The 18,498-nt window shown below is 44.6% G+C and overlaps 1 protein-coding gene across 2 annotated transcripts in view; it reads left to right on the forward strand.

The window, feature by feature from the left end:
• Positions 1-17,760, forward strand: part of IFNAR2 (interferon alpha and beta receptor subunit 2) — a 32,269-nt gene extending 14,509 nt beyond the window's left edge. For both annotated transcript variants that reach the window (XM_047875359.1, XM_047875360.1), the window contains 4 exons: positions 2,611-2,771; positions 7,538-7,706; positions 11,730-11,860; positions 15,597-17,760. In XM_047875359.1, the coding sequence (XP_047731315.1) occupies positions 2,611-2,771; positions 7,538-7,706; positions 11,730-11,860; positions 15,597-16,301 (1,166 nt within the window). In that variant the 3' untranslated portion in view covers positions 16,302-17,760. The remainder of the gene's footprint in view (positions 1-2,610; positions 2,772-7,537; positions 7,707-11,729; positions 11,861-15,596) is intronic.
• Positions 17,761-18,498: the final 738 nt, after the last annotated feature.

An 18,498-nucleotide genomic window follows, 5' to 3' on the forward strand; every position in this document is an offset into this window, starting at 1 on the left:
CCTGTCACAACCTGACAGGAAGTAGGTCGGGAGGTCCAGAAGGCCTGCATCTGAGCTGTCCCAACCCTTTGGGCCAATGTTTTCCTTAATACGGTACCCCCTCCCCCAGATCATAAGCCAATAGTTCTTATCTATGTTAGTTCCCAAAACACATGTGCACCCGGGGCACTCGGAGACCGGAGCCCGAGAGTGGGTCTTCCTGTCTTTCTTTCCCTATGACTGGAGGCAGCTCCCTGTGGCACTTGTGTTAAACAGCTCCAGGGTGGCTGCTGGTGGCCCTCGGCCAGACTCCAGCTCTTCTTCGAGGTCCTCATTTGCAACTTGTTTCCAAGAGAAAGATTTGGTTTCAGCTCCCTGTTAAAGGCTGTGTGGATGTGCGTTCACACATTCGTGCTTAGCAAAGTGACAATGACCGAATCCCACTGTCGCAGACAAGATTCCCTGGATTTGTGTGTGTGTGTGTTTATGTGTGCGTCCAGAAAAGAAAAGAAAGAAAAGCACAACTTATAGATCGTGGCGCTCAGACGATTACAGAAAGTACATTACAGTAAGGATGAGACGTCATTTGTCAAGACTTAAAATGGTAAATGTCAAACACATGTAAATACCCAGGCTTAGGGGAAATGCGGAGAGTGTACTTTGAACATCTGAAAATCTGCAGCAGGATGTATTCAAATCTTGCCGTGTCCCTGCTCTCATCCAGAATTCCTCTTTAATGGTTTGTCCTACAGAAATAATTACGGACAAATGTAATGATTTAGCTCTAAGAATGATTTAGCTCATTGACACAGTGGGTCTATTCAGAAAATGTAGAGACAATCTAAATATTCAAAGCAACAGATCGGGGCGCCTGGGTGGCTCAGTCGGTTAAGCGGCCGACTTCGGCTCAGGCCATGATCTCGCGGTCCGTGGGTTCGAGCCCCGCGTCGGGCTCTGTGCTGACAGCTCAGAGCCTGGAGCCTGTTTCCGATTCTGTGTCTCCCTCTCTCTGACCCTCCCCTGTTCATGCTCTGTCTCTCTCTGTCTCAAAAATCAATAAACGTTAAAAAAAAAATTAAAGCAACAGATCAGTTAAATTATAGTGCAGCCAGACGCTTAGTGGAATAGAGTCACCCCTAAAAAGTTAACGATGAAGATCCAGGGTCAGCCAACTTTCTGTAAAGGCCAGAAAAGAAATACTTTAGACTTTATGGGCCACATATCATACACCATATCACCTGTCCTTCTTCAGTTGTTTTACAACCCTTTTATTATTTTGTAAGTTTATTTATTTATTTATTTATTTATTTATTTATTTATTTTGAGAGAGAGAGAGAGAGAGAGAGAGAGAGAGCAAGCAGCTGATGGGAAGAGAGAAAGGGGGAGAGAGAGCCAGTAGGCTCCACACCGTCAGCATGGAGCCCAATGCTGGGACTCCCAAACTCATGGCTCATGAGATCATGACCTGAGCCAAAATCAAGAGTTAGGCTTAACCAACGAAGCCACCCAGGCGCCCCACAACTCTTTAAAATATAAAAACCATTCTGAACTGGCAGGCTGTGCAAAACTCCAGCCCACAGGCCCATTTTCCACCCCTTGATGTAGACAAATATGCATGGATATGTTTGTGAATTAAGTGAAATATACACCATGCAAAGCTATAGGTAAGAATGATTTAATTTTAGATGAGATGTGTGTGTGTGTGTGTGTGTGTGTGTGTGTGTATGCACTAGTTCAGTTTATATACGTGTGTGTATATATTTCCATGCAAAGCTATAGGTAAGAATGACTTAATTTTAGATGAGATGTGTGTGTGTGTGTGTGTGTGTGTGTGTGTGTGTGTGTATGCACTAGTTCAGTTTATATACGTGTGTGTATATATTTCCATGCAAAGCTATAGGTAAGAATGACTTAATTTTAGATGAGATGTGTGTGTGTGTGTGTGTGTGTGTGTGTGTGTGTGTATGCACTAGTTCAGTTTATATACGTGTGTCTATATATTTCCATGCAAAGCTATAGGTAAGAATGACTTAATTTTAGATGAGATGTGTGTGTGTGTGTGTGTGTGTGTGTGTGTGTGTGTATGCACTAGTTCAGTTTATATACGTGTGTGTATATATTTCCATGCAAAGCTATAGGTAAGAATGACTTAATTTTAGATGAGATGTGTGTGTGTGTGTGTGTGTGTGTGTGTGTATGCACCAGTTCAGTTTATATACGTGTGTGTATATATTGACACTGATACGATATAGACAAAACACGATTAACCACATTCAGGGACACTTGCCTACTGTATTTTCTGATATTTCTGCAATGGTTGGGTATCATTGTTACTGCGATACGAAAAGAAGTCATTTTGTTTAGAATACAGGCTGAAAATTCCGAAAGGACGGACTTCCATCCTGGAGCCTTCCGTTTCTTGTGGTAATAGCAAATCACATCGCTTTTAGTCTCAGTTTTTCACCAATAAAAAAAAAAAAAGAATACAACCCATGCCTCACCTAAGACCGTAGGTTACAGAGAAGATAGTTGTCAAGAGGTCAGGTTGTATTACAGCCACGGGAGCATTGCTGCGATGCAGTCATTGGCTGACACCACTGGGGTCTGTTTCTGGTTTCGTTTTCTCCACAGTGTCTTTGGAACCACCGGACTTTGATATTGTTGGCTCTACCAACCACATCAACGTAATAGTGAAATTTCCACCAGTCATTCCCAAGATACTAAATGGCGAGCTCTTACAGTATTACTTACCGCTCGTCATCGAAGAACAGTCAGGGAAGATTGTTAAGAAGGTAAGTGGCTAAAACAGTTCTGAGCTGGCAGTGAATATATTTGACCGTCTTCTTAAAAAAAAAAAAAAAAAAAAACCAAGGAAAAAGACATTTGTAATGATTTGAGCAACTGAGCCTAAAGGGTCTGAATCCGCGGGGTCTGACTTTAAGCAAAGAAGTCTCTATAGTTCATTCATTGTGGAAATATGTTGACTTAGCCTAGCAGTGTGGTCTTCTTTCAAAGAAGAGGCCACATGCGCCACATCGAGGGGCACACAGGAAAGGGAAAGGAATGTGGTGTGGACAAAGAGAACAGGCTAATTTCAGCACACTAGGGCGAAATCCCAGGGTGTTGGGATGAGTGGAAGTGGGCCCTCCCAGAACAGCAGCTGACATGTGCATAGCCCTTTGCCGATGAGAAACCCTTGCAAGTACCAGCCCACAAGTCACCAGGGGCAGGGGCATGTCAGGCAGAGGGCACAGGAAGCAGAGGTCCTGAGGCTGGAGTGGACCCAGTGGATTTGAGAATCAGGGCAGGGAGCTGGAATGGAGTAACCGGGACAGGAGACTAGAAGGAGGTGAGATCAGGGAGGCAGTGGGGCCCAATCTTGTTGGGCTTTGTGGGTCTGAGGCTTTGAAGTATCATGAAGCTGCTGGAGGTCCGGAGGCTTTAACAGGGCATCCTGGCTGGTGTATTGAGAATAAACCACAGGAGCCAAAGGTGGAGGTTGGGAGGCCAGTTAAGAGGCTGTGGAGATGGTAATTGCTTAGTAGGAAATGGCAAATTACAATTTTCGCTGTAATATCTACCTGGATATAATCAACGCCCTAATCAAAACAAAATGAAAATAACAGAGGGAAAAAATCAGCTTATGTAGCTCAGAGACTGTACGAAGCTTCTTTAAATATCATAAACCAGTCACATCTCATTGGTATTCAACCCGTGAGCTACTAACTCTGTTTGAGATTATTATTATTATTTTTTTTTTCAACGTTTATTTATTTTTGGGACAGAGAGAGACAGAGCATGAACGGGGGAGGGGCAGAGAGAGAGGGAGACACAGAATCGGAAACAGGCTCCAGGCTCTGAGCCATCAGCCCAGAGCCCGACGCGGGGCTCGAACTCCCGGACCGCGAGATCGTGACCTGGCTGAAGTCGGACGCTTAACCGACTGCGCCACCCAGGCGCCCCGAGATTATTATTTTTAAAATAAGAAAGCTATGGGTATTAGGATATTGACAACACCATGAGAGGAAAATGATGGTTAATAAGCATCTTCTTCATTAAAGAAAAGTAATCTTTATTTATTTTTTTTTAACGTTTATTGATTTTTGAGACAGAAAGGGACAGAGCATGAACGGGGGAGGGTCAGAGAGAGAGGGAGACACAGAATCCGAAGCAGGCTCCGGGCTCTGAGCTGTCAGCACAGAGCCCGACGCGGGGTTCAAACTCACAGACCATGAGATCATGACCTGAGCCGAAATCGGAAGCTCAACCGACTGAGCCACCCAGGCGCCCCAAGAAAAGTAATCTTTAGATTAAATTAGACCAAGAAAAAAAGAAGAGACTACTGGTGTAAGCCAGGTGACAGATGGTGGTGGCTTGGACCACTTGGCAGTAATGAGAAGTGGTTAAGTTCTGCATATATCTTGCAAGTGGAGCGGACAGTATTTTTGGATGGGTTGGATGTGCCATGGGGTGAAGAAAGAGACAAGAGCGTCTGGATGGATGGAGTTTCCATTAATGAAAATGGGGAAGATTACAGGGGCACCTGGGTGTCTCGGTTGAGCATCCAACTTCGACTCCCTCTCCCCCTGCTCCTCCCCCATTCTCTCTCTCTCTCTCTCTCTTTCTCTCTTTCGGTCTCAAAAATAAAAAAAAAATTTAAATGGGGAAGATTACGGATGGAGGAGGTGGATAATTGGGTATCAGTAGCTTGGATCTGGATATATTAAGTTTGAGGTGCCAATAAGGCATCCAGGAGGATATAGTGAGCAGGAGTTGGATGCTCTGAGTCTGGAGTTCAGGGGAGAGCTCCTCGCTGGAGAGACGTCCTGGGGAGTCGTTGGCTTCTTGGTGCGTATTGATACCTTGAGACAAGGTGAGGTCACCTGGAAGTGGATATGCAGAGAGGAAAGAGGACGTCCAAAGTCAGAGCCCCAGAAGCCCAAAATAGAGAGATCTGGCAAATGAGGAACCAGCAAAAGAGACTAGAGGGGTGCCTGGCTGGCTCAGTCAGTACAGTGTGCAACTCTTGATCTAGGGGTTGTTGTGAGTTCAAGCCCCACGTTGGGTGTGGAGGTTACTTAAAAATAAAACCTTAAAAAAGAGAGAGAGACTGGGAAGGAGCAACCAGCATGGTAGGAGAACAACTAGGTGAAAATGATGTCCTGGTAGCTGAGAGAAGAAAGTTCCAGAAGGAGAAAGTGATCTACTGAATCAAATGCTATAAATGGGACACGTTAGATGAGGACTATGGATTGGGTATTGGCTTTAGCAACATGGAAGTCCTGGTGACCTTGATAAGAGTGATTTCAGTGGAGTGATGGGGTGAGGACCTGGTAAGAACGGATTCCAGAAAGAGAAGGAAGAGAGAAATTAGAGACAGTGAGGAGAACTAATTCTTCTAAGGAGTTTTTCTGTAAAGAGGAGAGATACTCTGTGGTAGCTATGGGAAGCTGGGGTCAAGAGAGAGGGATTTTATTTTATTTTATTTTATTTTATTTTATTTTATTTTATTTTTAAGTTTATTTATTTTGAGAGAGAGAGAGAGAGAGAGAGAGAGGGAATGAGGGAGGGGCAGAGAGCAGGGGACAGGGAGAATCCCAAGCAGGCTCTGCACTATCAAAGCCTGAGTCGGGGCTGGAACATGAACCATGAGATCATGGCCCGAACCAAAAAAATCAAGAGTCAGACACTTCACCAACTGAGTCACCCAGGTGCCCCATAAGAGGGACATTTTAAAATGGAAGAACTTATGGGGTGCCTGGGTGATTTAACTCTTGATTTCAGCTCAGATCATGATCTCACAGTCGTGAGTTCGAACCCTGTATCGGGCCACATGCTGGGTGTGGAGCCTGCTTAAGATCCTCTCTCTCTCTCTCTCTCTCTCTCTCTCTCTCTCTCTCTCAAAATAAAATAAAGAAAAAGAAAATGGAAGAAGTTACAGCATGTTCATATGCAGATGGGATGTTCCAAAGGGATTGCTGGACCATGTGCTTGAGGAAGTGAGGAGGGATGGAATCTCATAAGCACAAGAAGGGATTGACCTTGGTGCAGAGCAGGGACTGTGCATCCAAGGCGAGTGTGGGGGCGGGGGGCAAAATACTCAGGCCAGCTTCTGTTTGCCTGGTGAAACAGGAAGTGAGTATGGCAGACTTCAAGATCACACAATGGCAACACCAGGTGTGAAACCCAGATAGTCTGATTCTCAGCTACTTTTGGCTATTTCTCCTGGAGGCAAGAGCCCTCCCTCCGTGACACTGTTTCTACTTCTGCCCCCTTTTTCTTCTTCACTGCTTATTGGCACTGCATGAGAGTTTAGTTTGTTAGAGCTCTTTCTTTCTTTCTTTCTTTCTTTCTTTCTTTCAATTCTTCCTCCTTCCAAATAGAAATTTGCAGAAAAACATTATTACAGAAGGCCGTATATGAACTGCTGGAACATCCTGATTCGTAGAACTGTTAGTATTTTGAAAACCATAAAACTTCACGCAGAAGTTGTTTTTCTTTTTTTTTTTTTAATTTTTTTTTAATCTTTATTTATTTTGAGAGAGAGACAGAGTGTGAGCAGGGGAAGAGCTGAGGGGAGGGAGACACAGAATCCGAAGCAGGGCTCCGAGCTGTCAGCACGGAGCCCGACGCGGGGCTCGAACTCACAAACTGCGAGATCGCGACCTGAGCCGAAGTCGGACGCTCAACCGACTGAGCCACCCAGGTGCCCCGAAGTTGTTTTTCTTGAAAGAAACTTCATATCATCTCTCTAATTCCAAAATGGAACAGAACTACCTAGGAACAGAAGGGGCAAGGTGTCTAAAGGGAGAAGATGAGGAATTAGACATCAGCCACAGTTCTGCCACAGCCATGCTGTGTGGCCTTGGAAAGTTACTTAGCCACTCTGAGTGGTAGTTTCCTCATCTGGAGAATGGAGATCGTTGCAACTCTGTGGACTGTTTTCATAATCACATTCGTTAATATGTACGAAGACACTTCCTGAAGAGTAGACCCATATCATTAATGAAAAAAGATAATCTCATTTTTTTATGTTCTTAGTTTTGCAAGATTATCTTAATGCATGACAAAATAATCTTGTAAAAATGACATCATGGAAACATTTTTTTTTCTTTTTTTTCATTTTATTTGTCTGAGAGAGAGAGCACAAGTGGGAGAGAGGGGCAGAGGGAGAGAGAGAGAGAGAGAGAGAGAGAGAGAGAGAGAGAGAGAGAATCTCCAGGAGACTCCATGCTCAGTGTGGATCTCTCAACCCTTTAACCAACTGAGCCACCCAGGTGCCCAGACATCATGGAAATTTTTATTCCTCGTTGAACCTTTTTCTACTTGTTATAAAGTGCAGTTGCTAGACTAGATTTCATGGTTTAAAAATGTGCATCTAGTTTTGTGCTAAATTGCTGGCCCCAAATGACTTAAAAATACTTTTTCTTTTCAAGCCTGAGATCTTTCTATCCCCATTTAAGATCTGAAGACAAATCCCCAAGGAGGCTTGAAGGGCCTGCCTGCAAATGAAATTCTCACTCAAAGCCTTCCTGATTTTTTTGCTTCTTTTTTACAGCATCACCCCAAGCTAAATGGAAACATCATTGGAAATGTCACTTATGTCATCGACAAGCTGATTCCAAACACAAACTACTGTGTATCTGTCTATTTTAAGTCTAAAGATATGGGAGCAATAAATAGATCTCCAGTCAAATGTACCTTCCTTCAACCTGGACAGGAAACAGGTATAAGTGTTTGAAAACTCATGTTCTGCTTTCATTCCGAGGGAAAACCTGGTTAATGAAAAGAATCTGAAAGTCGTGGAGCCCTGAAGGTATTCCTTCCACGAAAAGCCCATCACAGAGATGCTTTCTGTTGGTCAGTCTCTACTATGCGGTGAAGTCACTTTTAAGTTGCCATAGCAGAGGGACAATCAGGTATCTGTCTTTATAAAGTCAGATCCTCTGAAGTGGTAACGCTTTTAGTTTAGCTCAGGGAGTCGGGATCGAATTCAGTTCTGGGTGCCCTTGGGTTGGCCATTATTCAAGCTAGCTGCTGGAGGAGGCAGGGTTACTGGGACCAGTTGCACGCACAGGTATCAGAGGGTCAAATTGTGGAGGCTGGGTGTGGCCCACGGACGTGGCCAGCTTGCAGGAAAGTTCGCTATAGCTTGTAGATGGAAGGGAAGCTCACCAGTGCGTATGACATAGTCCCTCATGAAGACTAAAAAGTCCTGTTGCGAAGGCATCAGAACAGGAAACAGCCTAGTCCCCGAACCTTCCTCTGAGTGGAGAAATCTGCAGTGAGAACAGTCAGGCTTAGGGACGTTCGTTGCTGATTATTTGCTTGGGAAGTAACGAGGCCCCTAATTGTTTTGCCAAAAGTGAAAGTCTCCACCAAAGAAGCCTTTCTGAATTTCCCAACCCCGACGAGAGTTTCTTTAATGGTCTGACTTACCAGAGTACAGACAAGATCAGGTGGGACAGAAGAAAGCACCCGCAATGGTATGGCTTCCTTGGGGATTCAGTGGACACAGGCCTGGCGCCTAGTGCTTGGAGATGCTCAGTGTGATTTGACTCTCCCGTGTTCCGCAGGGTCCAACGACGCCCGGAGCGATTTTAAAGGAAAAAGTAGCTCCTTTCAAGTACCTTTAAAGGAAAAAGGCATTAGCTTGAATCATTAGTGTAGGGTCAGTCAAATATGGGCAAACCTGAACTTGCCTATAAATTCCTTATGCCTGTAGCTCTTAGGAAAATGGGAACCCCAAACAAATCTACATACGTATGCCCTAATACCAATTCTCCAACACCAGCCGGGTGTCCAGTGATTCGATTCCTTTCTGACACTCTCTGGAGTTAGCAGGCCCCACAGGTTAAGGGGCTCAGACTCAAGACTGCCCCCTCTTCGGGTACCAGCTGCAAGTCTGGCCGTCCAAACTTCTGTGCACTCTAACTACAAATTCAGAGGGTCCCACACTCCCCCTTCAGATTAATAACTCACCAGGACTCATGGGACTCAGGAAGCACTATACTTAGGATTACTTTTTTTTTTTTTTACTTTTTTTTTTTTTATTTATTTTTGAGAGAGAGACAGAAAGAGCGTGAGCAAGGGAGGAGCAGAGAGAGAGGGAGAATCCCAAGCAGGCTCCACACTAACAGCAGACAGCCCAAGGTGGGGCTTGAAATCACGAGCCATGAGATCATGGCCTGAGCCAGTCTGACACTTAACTGGCCGAGCCACCTGTTTTATCATAAGAATACAATGAACGGCCAGATGCAGAGGCACAGAGTCTGGAAGGGTCCCGAGTGCAGGAGCTGCTGTCCCCATGGAGTCAGGGTGCACCACCCTCCCAATACGTCTGTGTGTTCCCTGATCCCGAATCTCCCCAAGCCTTGCCGTCCAAGAGTTTATACTGGGTTTTATTACGTAGGCATGATTGATGAAATCGTCATCCACTAGTGATTGAACTCCCATCCCCAGCCCTCCCCCCTCCCCAACAGTCAGGGGCCAGCCGTTCCACTTTCTAAACACCAGGTTGGTTTTTCTGGTGACCAGCCCCCTTCCTGGAGCTATCCAGCACCCTCCCTTGGTTCATTAGCATAAACTCAGGTATGGTCCCCCAAAGACACTCCTGTCGCTCAGGAAATTCCAAGGGTTTTTAATGGTCTGTGCCAAGAACCAGGGGCAAAGACCAGATTTTTATTATTATTATTTTATTTTTCTTATTGTTGTTACTATATTTATATTGTTATTATTATTACTAGACAACGATCTTACAAACAAACAAAACTGCAAAGCCAGCTGAGTAGAGAACTATTTTCTAGTCTCCTCATGGAATACTTCTGTACTTCCTCCGGTGAGGGGCTTTTCCCCTATACCCAGCAATTCTCCCACACCAGCTCAGGGTCCTGCAATTTAACTCAAGTCTGGCACTGTCTACCTGGTGTTCGGGGCTCAGTCCCACAAGACTGTCTCCACCACCGCTTCACATGCAGGTCAAAGTTGTCAGGGGTCTCAGAGCTCTATGCCCTGCAGGAACCGGGGACAAAGACCAAATAAGTAAATATTTTTTATTGTAAATCACAACAGCAGCAATAAAAACTCAGATTAGTAACGTGACATGACAGACGATGGTTGCCTAACACTCAGCCCCCACTTGGAAGATGAATGTAAGACTGACCAAAGGCACACGTTCCCTGGAGGCTGACATGCGCTGTGATTACTCGGTTTTTGCCCTGCCTTTTCTGTTTCCCCTGCTAAAAAGAGTCATGCAATAGCATGGCGTCGTGTCATTTCATCTTTACGTGGTGTGAACACATGATTTGCACATGAAGTCAGCCTCCCTTCTTGTATCATTGCCCCAGACAGTGAAAGGACAGGTACCCCTCGCTATCCAAATATTTGATGTCTCAATTCGTATTGTCTGAAACTCAGGGACCAAGCAGGTTCACATAATGTGGACTCCTCACTGTCCAGATTTGCCATCTGAACTACCTTCAACTGGCCCAACTTGGGAACCAGACAGGTTAAGATGGCGGGGGGGGGGGGGGGTCAGTGCTTAAAAGACAACCTGGGACCAGTGTTAACTTCCTCAGACTCAGTGGTGAATACCACTAGCTTAGGGCATCACTCGTATGGGGGGAGTTTAGTCCAGAGATTGAGAGAAATGTCTCCCCTTTGGTCAAGTCCCAAATTAACCGGTTGGTTCTTTTGCTAAAGCCCTGAGGGAAAGCTGTGCCCGTCCACTTGACAAATATTTATTGGGGCCCCACTGTCTGCTGGATTCTCTTGTAGATGCTGGGGAAACAGCAGTGAACAAAACAAATAAAAATAACGCTTCCTGACCACGTGGAACTTACATTGCAATAGAGAGACAGAAAAACAAAATTTAAAAAGCTACTTGCAGTCAGAAGGTTGCAATTCTCCAAAAGGAATTTTGACAAGAAGCTTGAGGGGCACTCAGTAGGACAAAGTGGTCTCTGTAGAGCCCTGGTGTGGCCAAAGTCCAGCCTCAGAATAACCCAGTTGTTTTTCTCAGACAAACTCCCCTCTTCCACTTCTTTCTGCCCGTCATGTCTACTGTTCAATCACAAACTTTCGAGTCCCTTTTGAAGATCTAATTAGCTTTATTGAACGATTTGTGCGTTGAGCAGCATCCCATCTAGCAAGTATGAAGGAGCTCCAAAGGGCTGCAGAAAGAGAAATGCTTTTAAAGGCCGAACGAGGAAGTCAGACCAAAAATAGGATTATTTTCAGGTGAGGTCACCTCCCTTTGAGGGACAAAAGGATCTTATTATGTTAGGTGGATTACCTCATGGTGCTGAGTTGGAAATTCCAGAATGACCAGTGAAGATTACAGTTTGGTGATGTGGGCCAGGCATAAAATGACTCCTTTTTGGGCCTTGAGTTTTCTTTTTAACCGTATTAACAGGTGGCTGTTGAGCCTTTGAGATATGGCCAGTATGAATGAGAAACAGGGTTTTTTTCGATTTTGATGATTTAAATTTAAGTAGTCACATATGGCTGATGGCTACTGTATTGCATGGGGCAGTCATAAAACATCATTATAAACTGGAAGAAATTTCACGTTTAAAAATAAATCTGCCATTTTCATCATTTAAGAATATGTATGCTTGGATTACTTTCACTCTTTTGTCTGTAACAATAGTTTTTCCCATGTTTGTTGTTCTTTGATACCTTATTCCACTCACCTGTGATAATTTATTGAATTTATTTTGAAATAAAGTCGTTTCATTTTTCATCAACAGAGTCATCAGAATCCGCCAAAATAGGAGGAATAATTATTATGTTTTTAATAGCAGCTGTCTTCATAAGCACCATATTAATACTGAAACGGGTTGGTTATATATGCTTAAGAAATGATTTCCCCAAAGTTTTGGTATGTAGTCTTTTTTTTTTTAATTTCTATCTTTATTTTATAACTTAAGAATTTTTATTATATTCTTAACTATTTTCACAGAAGGAAAAAAAACGTTTTCTAAAAACACTAAGATGCATTATCACTCTGGGTGACTTTTCCATCCCTATAAGTATATATTTACATTTGATGCTTTCTGTTTATACTTGGCCCACGTGTTACTTTTAATGGTCACATAGTATCCCATTGTTATTAATGTCCTATTTTTCCCTTAATCATTTGCCAGCTGTAGGCCATCCGAATTGACTTCTTTTTCCTTTCTTTTCCTTCCTTTTTATTCTTTGGCCTTTATGAATAATGCGGTATGTTTCATTAACATTTTATAAAGATTTTCTTTCAATTTGGATTACTTCAGTGGAACATATATACAAGGTGGATTTATATTTTTTTTTAATTTTTTTTTAACGTTTATTTATTATTGAGAGACAGAGAGAGACAGAGCATGAATGGGGGAGGGGCAGAGAGAGAGGGAGACACAGAATCTGAAGGAGGCTCCAGGCTCTGAGCTGTCAGCACAGATCCCGATTTGGGTCTCGAACTCACAAACCCAGCGATATCATGACCTGAGCCGAAGTCAGACGCTCAACCGACTGAGCCACCCAGGCACCCCTGGATTTATCTTATAAAAAGATAAAAGAATTAATTTGCCCCTCATTTGTCATTTTCTCCATCCCATTGCTGTCTTCCTATATTCATTTTATCAGTTTCCATTCAGAGATATCTTATTTTTCTCTAAACTCATTTCATCTTTTTCTTCTCATTTTTATAAACAACTGCACATTTAAATATTCCTCCCCAGTTGATAAAATTGTACTATTCTTTTTCTTTGTGTTTTTACTCCTTCGGATTGGGTTTGGGGGCTGTTTAGGGGGTGGTGAGTGTGCTTGGGGAGATTTTAATTACAATGGGTATTTGAACCCAGCCCGCATTTGGCCCCGCCTTAGACGCCTTAGACATAGAGGACTCTGTATTGGGTTTCATCCACACTGTGATCCCTGCCTTTCAAGTAGGGACAGTTTTGATCCTTCCATGTAAACGTATCTTTCAGTCTTTTATGTTAGCCGTCAGTTGCGGCCTTATCGCTGCCTTAATCCGCCTCTTCCTGTCTGCCAAGTATTTATTCCTTTGGCCTTGAGGTCTTAGACAAATCCTACCCCGATATGTCTCACTGTAGCCTTGAGATATAAAGGTCCTTATTACCACACCTACTCCCTTCTAGATAAATTCTCTGCCTGACTTACCTAAAATGGTTACTAATCCCCCACCAGGTCTCCCTGGGGTTCCTCCCATCCCTAAGGCGAGTCCAAATTATACACCAATTATAAATACGCCTGTTATCGTGTTGACCCCAGGTACTAAGAGGACGTGTTGTTATTGTGTCTTTCTCATACTTCTTCATGAAAAATTGTTGCTCTGTGTTTAAGTAAAAACTCTAGGAATGGCAAAGCAGAACACTCTAGGCCTCGTGTATTTGTGTGTATATGTGTTTCATCAAGAACAGATGTTAAAGTTTTCTTTTTCTTTCTTTTTTTTTTTTTTTTTTTTGCATTTAACAATTATTTAATTGTTAGTTATTATTAGTTAGTTATATTTAGTTATTTATAACTATATATATTAGTTAGTTATATTAGTTAGTTATATTTAATTGTTAGTTAGTTATTATTTAATTGTGTAGTACCTACCACGTGTTTACATGTTCTAGGTGCTGGGGATATAGAAAAGAACAAAACAAACAAAAACTTCTGCCCTCCTAGATCTTAAAGTCTGAGGACTAAGGGTAGGGACTGTGACAATTTATAGATGATATAACTGGCAAAGTAAAAAAGTCACATGAATCTAGAGATAAATGATTAGGATTAATACGTTTAGTGACGTTGGTACATACAAAATAATCAATATAAAAAATGCTTGCGTTTTTATACACTAGCAATAATCGGAAAACAAACATGAAGCTGCTTTTCAACCTCCAAGAAATTAAGTAGGTACACAACTCGTAGTATAAAGCCCTGTGAATTTTCACAAACTCAATGCACCCATGTAATTCATGCCTAAATCAAGAAAGAGAATATATAATCAGCCTCTCCAGAAGTCTCTCTCCTGCCACCTTCGAGTAACTAACCCCCACCGAGGATAACCACTATCCTGATTACTAACAGCATAGATTAGTTTTATCTGGTTTTGAACTTGAAATCGTACAGTTAAGTGGAATCATATAGTTGATTTTAAATACCATTGCAATAGTAATAAAAAAATATTTTTAAAACATTAAAGAATAAATCTAACAGAGGATGTTACAGGTCGTTTGTGGAGAAAATGGCTTCTTGAGAGACATTAACAAAGATTTGGTCAAACAGGGAGCCCAGAAACAGACCCACACGTATGGAAACATGTTTAATGATGAGTAGATATTGCCATGGGGACAGGATTGGCTGGGTCAATAAGTGTATCTATCTGGGAGAAAATGCAACTGGAACTTTACCTCACACCACACACAAATACCAGTTCCAGGTATATTAAAGGTTGTCCTATGAAAGGCACTGTAGGAGATTCTATGTGACCTTGGGATAAGGAAGATTCTCTCAGACGCAAAAAGCAGACACCATAGAGGCTCGACGTCGATACGTTTTCTTACGTTAAAACTGAGAATTTCGTGTCATCGAATGTCCTCACAAAGAGAGTAAACTGGTGAACCACGGGCTAGGGGAAAACACATGTCACATCAATAATCAGCAAACAATTAGCATCCAGGTGATCTGAAGCGCCCCTAGGAATCCCGTGGGAAAAAAGACGAACAACCCAACAGAAAAACTGTCCCTACGCCTGGCTTGGGCAGAGTAGGGGAAGAGCAGGTTTGCCCAAGTGGGCAGCCCAAGTAGGCCTTAGGAAAATAGGAAGATGGTGCTGATGACGATTCCAGGTCTCTGAAAGGAGTCTCCTGACCACCTCCTCGTTCGCCCCACCGTAGTTAACCTAGAGACAGACCCACCGACGGGGCAAGACTCAGCCTTGTTCTCCTGTGTTCTCCACAGCTCTCTGCTCGGCTGGTGTCCTGGTGGTGCTTTCTTCCGAGAGCTGGAATAGAGTGAGCTCCAGTCTTGCCATTCCTCTAACCCTCCCAACTCTTTTAGGATTCCCCTCTTCATCCCGAAGATCCTCCAGTCCAGGGGGCTGTGACCCGGATACAATGGGCTCTCCAGAGTCTCTCCTCACCCACGGTTCCCTGACACGCCCTAGGAGAATCTCAATGGACAGATTTAGATGGCAATCCAGAATCTAAGTGGCCGGAGTCCCCTGAGCAGCAGGAAGCGGCGAGGGGAGCCCCGCGGGAAGGAGTGGAGGCCAGAACATAGCCTCTGCCGCAGGCAGCCTCCGCCGCTCGGTGTTCGTGCCCCCTGGGCACGTTTCTTAACCTCTCTGCCTCATTTTTGTCATCTGTGAAATGGGGATAAGAATAGTAAGCCTGCTTCGTGGCCGGGCCGTGAGGGTAAAACGAATGACGACACGAGTGAGGCACAGAGACCAGTGCCCGGCAGGTGGGAAACGCTGTGTAACCGTTAGCTGTTGTTGTTGTTGCCGTTGGCCTCACTGTCCTCATCCTCGTCACTGAACAGTTCATCTCACTGAGTTTTATTATGTCAAAAAATAAAGAGCAAACACTCAGAATTGATTCTCTCTCTCTCTCTCTTTTGTTTTTAAGAATTTTAATAACTTGTCATCCTGGGTCTTTCTCGAGAGGCCACCCTTGGAAACAGTGGCTTTCGTGGAGGTGATTCACGTTAACCGGAAGAAGAAAGTGTGGGATTATAATTACGACGATGAGAGCGACAGCAATGATGAGGTGGCCCCTCCAATAAGCGGAGGTGGTTATACTATGCACGGGCTAACGGGCAGGCTTCTGGGTCCGGCCTCCGCCTCCTCGGCCACCTTGGAAGACTGCAACCAGCCAGACGCTGAGGAACCCGATCAATCCGAACCTGAGGCTGACACCGAGCCCCTGATGGCAGTATGGCCCAGCCCCAGGCAGTCGGAATGCTGCAAGAGTGGGGCCTACAAGGAGAGAGGGAGGCTGCCACAGGACCCCGTCTCCGAGGATGATGACAGCGCCACCGAAGAGTCTGGGGACAAAATTACCTTCAATGTAAATTTAAACTCTGTGTTTGTGAGGATCCCCGATGATGACTCAGAAGTACCCCCGACGTCACCATCTTTTCTAGAAGAGACAGCCAACCTAGAGGATTCAGATGAAACAGAAATAAGCTTTCTGGCAGCCAGTGGGGAAGGAACACAGCCACCCTTCGCCAGCCCCTCTGCAGAGTGCCCGTGGCCTGAAGACGCTCTTTCTGACAAAAGTGACAGTTCCGAGTCAGATGCGGACATCAGGGATGGTTATATAATGAGATGATTCCCAAGGATAGTTAATTAACAAGGACCGATGAGGTTCTCCCTCCGCGTACGGTCACCAGCCCCTCCGGGGCCTGCCAGCGATGTCGGTGGGAAGGTGCTGGAGACTGCAGTCTGCTGGGTGATTCCTGGTGACGTCATCTATGCAGATTCCCAGGACGGCCACATGGGACCCTCCTATCCTGCAGTGTATTGTTTACATGTCCCAAGGGATGCACTTTGAAGGGAAAGTGTCCTGTCCATTTCCTTCCCTGCATTTATAATAGTTCTGCATCCTGTCTCCCAGAGCAAGGAGCAGGGTCCCCTGCATCTTTCCTGGGTGGTCCAAGACCCTGCAAGTTAATGAAATTAGCCAGGGTGGGAGTGGAGAGTGAAAAGGAAGACACTCAGCAGGGTTCCTAGCAGGTACAGTCAGCAGTGGTGGGTCCAGCAGGCTTAAGGGAGGGGCCAGGAGGGAAAAAGCAGGAAGGGAAGGCCACCAGAAGGAAAGAAAGGGGACCCACAAAGAAACAGAAGCACAGGTTCTGAGTTGGAAGTGGGGAAAGTGGAGCCCGGTCTTGGGCTCCTCCCCGATGTCACATTCTGTCACCTACACTCAGAATTCAGCTCTCCTCAATTTGAATGAGGAGGACACATTCGCACACAGAAATAACTCTGGTGTCAGGCAGGTGACTCCTAGGAAATATCTGCCTGAGGGAGAGGGATAGAATCTCAGTGCCAAATTTTAAGATTAAAAAAAAAAAAAAAGCGAGAGAACAAATGTAAAATCGTTTCAAGGTCTTCAGAGGAAATAAGGTATGAAATAAAATCCCTGGAGGTCCTACTTAGCAATTTAAGAAGAGCTGTGTGCACGGATTCCAACTGTCCTATGTGTGACCACAGTTCCTGTGGAGGCGGGGGGGGGGGGGGGGCAGGGGAAGAGAAGTTCTAGAACATCATGTAGCAAACAATACAAGAACTAGGACTCAGAGGTCTGACTCTGCTATTTCACTGTGTGACCCCAGGTACTTTGCTGAGCCTCTCTCAGCCTCAGTTTCTTCATTTAGGAAATAAGGGGATTGGACTAGGTAATCTCCAAGATCCTGTGGTGCTAGGAGAAATAGCTAGGAGAAAATACACAAGAATTGGGGCACCTGGGGTGGCTCAGTCGGTTGGGCATCCGACTTCAGCTCAGGTCATGATCTCCCGGTTCGTGGGTTCGAGCTCCACATCGGGCTCTGTGCTGACAGCTCAGAGCCTGGAGCCTGCTTAATAACCTAATGAAATCACCTAGGAAAGGAACTTTATGATGGAAAGTGTCCATTCCTCCGTCCTCTTAAAGCAACTATCATATTTTGAAAGATTTCCAGAGTGATCTTTTGGGATAAACTTTTTATGGCTGTGTTGATGTGTGTGTGTGTGCTTCAGTTTTGTATAATTGTCATAAGTTGGTGAAGGATAATAAATACTTTTTAATAAAACTGGGTAATGCCTTCGGAGTTATTTCTCATTAGAGGGGGTAAATACACAGATGATTTGTGGCTCTGCCGGCGTCTCTAGGGTTGCACGGAAGTCTCTCTGTGTGCGGTGGCCTGTAGGGACCAAGGGAACATTCCTCGCCCCTTGCTGTGCTCATGGTGGAGCATTCTAGGGTCAGACGTCAAGCAGTGCCTTATATCACCACGTACTTTATACCCTGCTCTGAACTTTCCAACCTCACCACTGCCCAAGCCTTGAAGGAGGAAATTAAACGTTTCTCAGCAATCTCGTGAGAGAAACCAGTTTTTGCCCAATAAATAACTTGGTTCTCTGTCGTTTACCCCTAGGTGGGAGGGGGTGACGTAGACTCTTTCAAACTGTCTTTGCTAATAGAGCGTCTTAAAATCAGCTTACTTTCAGGGAAAGGGGGTTCTAGAGAAACCCTGGAGGCAGTTTTCACTGGAGAAAACTTGGGGTGGGGGTACGGAATGGTGTCAAGAAAACCCACCACCACCCATGACCCCAGATAGAACCTCTGGGTGGGCGTTGTAAGCTACTTATCTAACTTGGAAGAGCACGCCTTTAATGCTGGCGGGGTGTCTCCCCCAATCCGGGTACCTTACGTACAGTTTTGCAAACGGTTTACTACCGGTGTTTTCCACCCACGAGTTGGGGGTAGCAAGTCCCCTTCCCTCCCCGCGTCTCCCGTCGCCAGGCCCCACCATCTCTCTCTCCCCGGG

Source organism: Prionailurus viverrinus, chromosome C2, assembly GCF_022837055.1.
Source record: "Prionailurus viverrinus isolate Anna chromosome C2, UM_Priviv_1.0, whole genome shotgun sequence".
Lineage (NCBI taxonomy): Eukaryota > Metazoa > Chordata > Mammalia > Carnivora > Felidae > Prionailurus > Prionailurus viverrinus.